Source organism: Manacus candei, unplaced genomic scaffold, assembly GCF_025592945.1.
Source record: "Manacus candei isolate 608988 ecotype Guabito, Panama unplaced genomic scaffold, ASM2559294v1 h1tg000227l, whole genome shotgun sequence".
NCBI classification, from domain to species: domain Eukaryota; kingdom Metazoa; phylum Chordata; class Aves; order Passeriformes; family Pipridae; genus Manacus; species Manacus candei.
Window position 1 is genome coordinate 1 of NW_026138275.1, and position 7,792 is coordinate 7,792.

At 66.1% G+C, this 7,792-nt stretch overlaps 1 protein-coding gene across 1 annotated transcript; it reads left to right on the forward strand.

Annotated features, from left to right (window-relative positions):
- Nucleotides 1–65: 65 nt before the first annotated feature.
- On the forward strand, nucleotides 66–7,792 carry LOC127464473 (uncharacterized aarF domain-containing protein kinase 5-like; the record flags this gene model as incomplete). Its single annotated transcript, XM_051774803.1, is given in 7 exon segments — nucleotides 66–143; nucleotides 259–350; nucleotides 3,684–3,838; nucleotides 3,840–3,905; nucleotides 3,907–3,944; nucleotides 6,690–6,791; nucleotides 7,302–7,792. Coding segments are annotated over 7 exon segments (637 nt in total), but the record flags the coding sequence as incomplete, so codon positions are not given.

Consider the following 7,792-nt stretch of genomic DNA (forward strand, 5'->3'; position numbering starts at 1 on the left):
CCCAAAAAGCGGGGGGGGGGGGGGGGTCCCCAAAAAGCTCCCCCCCCGAATCCCCCCCCCCCCAGTGCTGGTTCGTCGGGGCCCCGACGGCAAAGCTCAGCTGGTGCTGCTGGACCACGGCCTGTACGAGACCTCAGCGAGAGGTGAGGGGCCCCAAAACCTCGGGGGGGGGGGTCCCCAGAACCCCGGGGGGGGTCCCCCAGAAAGGGGGATGTCCCTAAATGTGTCTTGACCCCCCCTTTTTGCCCCCCAAAAAAGGGACCGGGTGTCGCTGTGCGGGCTCTGGAGATCCATCGTGCTCAGGGACCACGAGGGGATGAGGGCCAGGGCGGCTGAGCTGGGGGTGCAGGGTGAGAGGGGGGACCCCCAAAAACGGGGGGGGGGCACGGCCCGGGAATGGGGGGGGCGGATGTGAAAAATGGGGGGGGGGGCATAGGCCCGGAAACGGGGGGATACGGCTCAAAAATGGGGGATGCAACCTGAAAATGGGGGCACAGAGCCCAGAAATGGGGGGATACACCCCAAAAATGGGGGGGATAGACCCCAAAAATGGGGGGGACACAGCCTAAAACTGGGGGGGACAGACCCCAAAACTGGGGGGGACACAGCCTAAAAGTGGGGGGGGACAGACCCAAAACTGGGGGGGACACAGCCTGAAAACGGGGGGACACAACCCAAAATTGGGGGAGGACTGACCTCAAAAACGGGGGGGACAGACCCCAAAAACAGGAGAGAACAGGCCCCAAAAACAGGGGGGATACACTCCAAAAATGGGGGGATACAACCCAAAAACAGGGGGGGACAGACCCCAAAAACGGGGGGACACAGCCCAAAAGTGGGGGGACACAGCCCAAAACTGAGGGGGATGCAGCTCAAAACTGGGGGGGACAGAGCCCAGAAACGGGGGGGATACACCCCAAAAACGGGGGGGATATACCCCAAAAATGGGGGGGACACAGCCTAAAACTGGGGGGACAGACCTCAAAACTGGGGGGGACAGACCCCAAAAACAGGGGGACACAGTCCAAAACTGAGGGGGGGACAGACCTCAGAAACAGGGGGGTACAACCCAAAAATGGGGGGGACACAGCCTAAAACTGGGGGGGACAGACCCCAAAACGGGGGGGGGACACAGCCCGAAAACGGGGGGACACAACCCAAAATTGGGGGGGACAGACCCCCAGAATTAGGGGGACAGAACCCAAAAACTGGGGGGGACAGAGCTCAAAAACAGGGGGGATACAACACAAAAACAGTGGGGGACAGACCCCAAAAACGGGGGGGATACAACCCAAAAACGGGGGGGACAGACCCCAAAAATTAGGGGGACACAGCCAAAAATGGGGGGGGGGACAGACCCCAAAAATTGAGGGGGCACACCCCAAAACTGGACATTGTGGTGCAAGGTGAGGACACCCCAAAAACGGGGAGACACACCCCAAAACGGCGGGGGGGGGCAGGGTGAGGGTGGTCCTGCCCCCCCAAACCCACTGTGACCCCCCCCAAATCCTCTTCCCTGGGGTCCAGCCCCCCAAACCTTGTTCCCTGAGGTCCTGCCCCCCCCCAATCTCCCTCCCCAGGTTGCTGAACCCCCAAACCCCCCCTGTGAGCCCCCCAAATCCCCTTCCCTGGGGTCCTGCCCCCCCAAACCTTGTTCCCTGAGGTCCTGTCCCCCCCAACCCCCCTGTGACCCCCAATTGCCCCTCCTTGGGGTCCTGCCCCCCCAAACCTTGTTCCCCGGGGTCTTGCTCCCCCAAACCCCACTGTGACCCCCCCCAAACCCCCCTCCCTGAGGTCCTGCCCCCCCAAACCTTGTTCCCTGAGGTCCTGTCCCCCCCAAAACCCCCTGTGACCCCCCCCAAACCCCCCTCCCTGTGAGTCCTGCCCCCCCAAACCCCTTTGATCCCCCAAATCCCCTTCCCTGAGGTCCTGCCCCCCCAAACCTTGTTCCCTGAGTTCTTGCCCCCCCAAACCCCCTGTGACCCCCCCCAAACCCCTGTGACCCCCCCCCAAATCCCCTTCCCCGGGGTCCTGCCCCCCCAAACCCCCTGTGACCCCCCCCCAAATCCCCTTCCCCGGGGTCCTGCCCCCCCAAACCCCCTGTGACCCCCCCAAACCCCCCTCCCCTGTGGGTCCTGCCCCCCCCCCAACTGGGATCCTGTGACTCCAAACCCTTTCCTTGGGGTCCTGCCCCCCCAAACCCCCTGTGACCCCCCCAAACCTTGTTCCTCAGGGTCCTGCCCCCCAAAACCCTTTGCGACCCCCCTAAACCCCCCTGTGACCCCCCCAAACCTTGTTCCCCGAGGTCCTGTCCCCCCAAACCCCCTCTGACCCCCCCCAAACCCCCCCTTCCTGGGGTCCTGCCCCCCCAAACTTTGTTTTCTGGGGTCCTGTCCCCCCAAACCCCCTCTGACCCCCCCCAAACCCCCCTCCCTGGGGAGTCCTGCCCCCCCCAAACTGGGATCCTGTGACTCCCAACCCCTTTCCTTTCCCCCAAAATCCCTAAATTCCCCCTTTTCTCCCCCCCCAGACTATTTCCTGTTCTCGGAGATGCTGATGCAGCGTCCCCCTCGGGGGGGGCTCCCTGCTGGGGGTCTCGGGGGGGCACCTGAGCCCCTCGGAGCGGGGGTCCTACCCCCCCAAACCTTGTTCCCCGGGGTCCTGCCCCCCCCCAAACCCCCCTGTTGACCCCCCCAAACCCCCTGTGACCCCCCCAAATCTTGTTCCTCAGGGTCCTGCCCCCCCAAACCCTCTGTGACCCCCCTAAACCCCCTGTTACCCCCCAAATCCCCCTTCCCAAACCCCCCTGACCCCCCCTTTTCCCCCTGTTCCCCCCCCAAACTGGGGTCCTGTGACTCCAAACCCTTTCCTTGGGAATCTTTCCCCCCCCAAAACACCCCCCTAACCCCCCCTTTTCTCCCCCCCCAGACTATTTCCTGTTCTCGGAGATGCTGATGCAGCGTCCCCTCGGGGGGGGCTCCCTGCTGGGGGTCTCGGGGGGGCACCTGAGCCCCTCGGAGCGGGGGTCCTACCCCCCAAACCTTGTTCCCCGGGGTCCTGCCCCCCCCCAAACTGGGGATCCTGTGACTCCAAACCCTTTCCTTGGGGTCCTACCTCCCCACCAACCCCGCTGTGACCCCCCCAAACCCCCCTTCCTGGGGTCCTGCCCCCCCCCCCAAACCCCCTGTCACCCCCCAAAACCCCCTCCCTGTGGGTCCCTGCCCCCCCCAAACTGGGATCCTGTGACTCCCAAACCCTTTCCTTTCCCCCAAAAATCCCCTAAATTCCCCCTTTTCCCCCCCCCAGACTATTTCCTGTTCTCGGAGATGCTGATGCAGCGTCCCCTCGGGGGGGGCTCCCTGCTGGGGGTCTCGCGGGGGCACCTGAGCCCCTCGGAGCGGGGGTCCTACCCCCCCAAACCTTGTTCCCCGGGGTCCTGCCCCCCCCCCAAACCCCCCTGTGACCCCCCCCAAACCCCCTGTGACCCCCCCAAATCTTGTTCCTCAGGGTCCTGCCCCCCCAAACCCTCTGTGACCCCCCCAAACCCCCTGTGACCCCCCCAAACCCCCTCCCTGTGGGTCCTGCCCCCCCCAAACTGGGATCCTGTGACTCCGACCCTTTCCTTGGCATCCTCTCCCCCCCCAAAACACCCCCCTAACCCCCCCTTTTCTCCCCCCTCCCAGACTATTTCCTGTTCTCGGAGATGCTGATGCAGCGTCCCCTCGGGGGGGGCTCCCTGCTGGGGGTCTCGGGGGGGCACCTGAGCCCCTCGGAGCGGGGGTACATGCAGGCCATGGCCGGGCAGCGCTTCCCGCGGGTGCTGCAGGTGCTGCGGGCGCCTGCCCCGCCCGATGCTGCTCGTCTTCCGCAACATCAACACCGTGCGCAGCGTCCACGCGGCCCTGGGGGGCACCTGCGGACCGGTACGGGCTCATGGCACGCAGGTGAGGGCACCTGGGGGCACCTGGGGGCACCTGCGGATCGGTACGGGCTCATGGCACGCAGATGAGGGCACCTGGGGGCACCTGGGGATCGGTACGGGCGCATGGCATGCAGGTGAGGGCACAGAGGGCACCTGCAGATCGGTACGGGCTCATGGCACGCAGGTGAGGGCACCTTGGGGTACCTGGGGGCACCTGCGGATCGGTACGGCTCATGGCACGCAGGTGAGGGCACCTGGGGGCACCTGGGGATCGGTACGGGCTTATGGCACGCAGGTGAGGGGCACCTGGGGGTACCTGGGGACTGGTACGGGCTCATGGCACGCAGGTGAGGGCACCTGGGGGTACCTGGGGGCACCTGCGGATCGGTACGGGCTCATGGCACGCAGGTGAGGGCACTTGGGGGTACCTGGGGGCACCTGGGGGCACCTGCGGATCGGTACGGGCTCATGGCACGCAGGTGAGGGCACCTGGGGGCACCTGGGGGCACCTGGGGATCGGTATGGGCTTATGGTACGCAGGTGAGGGCACCTGGGGGTACCTGGGGATCGGTACGGGCTCATGGCACGCAGGTGAGGGCACCTGGGGGTACCTGGGGGCACTGGGGGCACCTGCGGACCGGTACGGGCTCATGGCACGCAGGTGAGGGCACAGGTGGGCACCTGGGGCACCTGGGGATCGGTACGGGCTCATGGCACGCAGGTGAGGGCACAGGTGAGGGCACAGGGGTACCTGGGTACCCTGGAGGGCACCTGCGGACCGGTACGGGCTCATGGCACGCAGGTGAGGGCACCTGGGGGTACCTGGGGGCACCTGCGGATCGGTACGGGCGCATGGCACGCAGGTGAGGGCACCTGGGGGTACCTGGGGGCACCTGCGGATCGGTACGGGCTCATGGCACGCAGGTGAGGGCACCTGGGGCACCTGCGGATCGGTACAGGCTCATGGCATTGCAGGTGAGGGCACAGGTATGGCACAGGGGTACCCTGGGGGCACCTGAGGACCAGTACAGGCTCATGGCACGCAGGTGAGAGCACCTGGGGGTACCTGGGTACCCTGGGGGCACCTGTGGACTGGTACGGGCTCATGGCACGCAGGTGAGGGCATGGGGGGTACCTGGGGGGTACCTGTGGATCGGTACGGGCTCATGGCACGCAGGTGAGGGCACCTGGGGGCACCTACGGATCGGTAAGGGCTCATGGCACGCAGGTGAGGGGACAGGTGTGCCCTGGGGGCACCTGGGATCGGTACGGGCTCATGGCACGCAGGTGAGAGCACCTGGGGGTACCTGGGGGCACCTGGGGGTACCTGCGGACCGGTACAGGCTCATGGCACGCAGGTGAGGGCACCTGGGGGCACCTGGGGGCACCTGCGGATCGGTACGGGCTTATGGCACGCAGGTGAGGGCATGGGGGGCACAGGTGAGGGCACAGGGTGTGCCCTGGGGGCTCCTGTCGGTCGATACGGGCTCATGGCACGCAGGTGAGGGCACCTGGGGTACCTGGGGGCACCTGGGGATTGGTACGGGCTCATGGCACGCAGGTGAGGGCACCTGGGGGCACCTGGGGGTACCTGGGGGCACCTGGGGATTGGTACGGGCTCATGGCACGCAGGTGAGGGCACAGAGGGCACCTGAGGATCGGTACAGGCTCATGGCACGCAGGTGAGGGCATGAGGGGGGACAGGGGTGGCACAGGGGTGGTTTTGGGGGTGCCCAGGTGAGTCTGGGAGTGCTGGGGCTGTTCGGGGGTGCCCAGGTGAGTTGAGGTTGTTTGGGGGTGCCCAGGTGAGCTGTGGGGGTGTTTGGGGTGGTCTGGGGATGCCCAGGTGAGTTGGGGGGTGCCCAGGTGAGCTGCGGAGCACTGGGGGTGTTTGGGGGTGCCCAGGTGAGCTGTGGGGGTGTTTGGGGGTGCCCAGGTGAGCTGGGGGGGGCTGGGATGGTTTGGGGGTGCCCAGGTGAGCTGTGGGAGTGTTTGGGGGTGCCCAGGTGAGTCTGGGAGGGCTGGGGTGGTCTGGGGGTGCCCAGGTGAGCTGTGGGGGTGTTTGGGGGTGCCCAGGTGAGCTGGGGGAGTATTTGGGGGTGCCCAGGTGAGCTGGGGGGGTGCCGGGGCTGTTCAGGTGTGCCCAGGTGACCTGTGGGGTTGTTTGGGGTTGCCCAGGTGAGCTGTGGGGGTGTTTGGGGGTACCCAGGTGACCTGTGTGGGTGCCGGGACTGTTCAGGTGTGCCCAGGTGACCTGTGGGGGGTTCCAGGGCTGTTCAGGGGTGCCCAGGTGACCTGTGGGGTTGTTTGGGGTCGCCCAGGTGACCTGCGGGGTGTTGGGGCTGTTCAGGTGTGCCCAGGTGACCTGTGGGGCTGTTCAGGTGTGCCCAGGTGACCTGTGGGGGTGCCAGGGCTCCTCAGGTGTGCCCAGGTGAGCTGTGGGGGTGCCAGGGCTCCTCAGGTGTGCCCAGGTGACCTGTGGGGGTGCCGGGACTGTTCAGGGTGTGCCCAGGTGACCTGTGGGGTGCTGAGGCTGTTCAGGTGTGCCCAGGTGACCTGTGGGCTGTTCAGGTGTGCCCAGGTGACCTGTGGGGGTACCGGGGCTGTTCAGGTGTGCCCAGGTGACCTGTGGGGCTGTTCAGGTGTGCCCAGGTGACCTGTGGGGGGTGCCAGGGCTCCTCAGGTGTGCCCAGGTGAGCTGTGGGGGGTGCCAGGCTCCTCAGGTGTGCCCAGGTGACCCCAATCTCCCCCCCCTGTCCCCCCCCAGCGCCGTTCGCAGCTGGAGCCGCCTGTGCCGGGGGTCCGGGGGTCTCTGGGGCAGCGGGCTGCGGCTCCACTGGGAGAGCCTCAAGTTCGAGGTGGCCCTCAGGTAACGGGGGGGGGGCTTGGGGGGACCCCCAGGTATGGGGGGGGCGGCTGGGGGGGGTCTCAGGTATGGGGGGGGGTCCCTTGGGTTTGCGGGGATCCTCAGGTGGGAAGGGGGGGGGGGGGGACACGGGTATGGGGGGGCAACCAGGTGTGGGGGGGATACAGGTGTGGGGGGGGACACTCAGGTGAGGGGGTGGACACTCAGGTGAGGGGGGGGACACTCAGGGGTGGGGAGGACTCAGGGTTGGTGGGGGGGGGGGGGTCCCCCAGGTTTGGGGTCTGCAGGTTTGAGGATCCCCAGATATTTGGGTACCTCAGAGGTGGGTGTGACCCCCCAGGTGTGTCCCCCCCCAGGTGACCCCCAGGTGTGTGTGTGACCCCCCCAGGTGTGTGTGTGACCCCCCAGGTGTGTCCCCCCCCCCAGGTGACCCCCCCCTGTTCCCCCCAGGTGTGTGTGTGTGACCCCCCAGGTGTGTCCCCCCCCCAGGTGACCCCCCCCTGTCCCCCCCAGGTTCGAGTCCCTCCGGGCCCGTTTGGCGGCGGCGGCGCTGCGGCTGCTGAGCCGCTGGGGGGCGCTGCCGCACGGGGAGCAGCTGCAGAGAGTCCTCCGGGCCTGAGGGGGGCGCTATAAAAACCCGAAACCGCCCCAAATTACCCCAAAAATTCACACCAAAAATAAACACTGAATAGAACAGCTGCAGAGAGTCCTCCGGGCCTGAGGGGGGCGCTGCAGGAACCCGAAATCGCTCCAAATTACCCCAAAAATACACTCCAAAAATAAACTGTAAGTGGAGCAGCTGCAGAGAGTCCTCCGGACCTGAGGGGGGCGCTGCAGGAACCCGAAATCGCTCCAAATTACCCCAAAAATTCAACCAAAAATAAACTGCGAGTGGAGCATTTGCAGAGAGTCCTCCGGGCCTGAGGGGGGCGCTGCAGGAACCGAAAACCACCCCAAATTACCCCAAAAATTCACCCCAAAAATAAACTGTATTTGGAGTATCT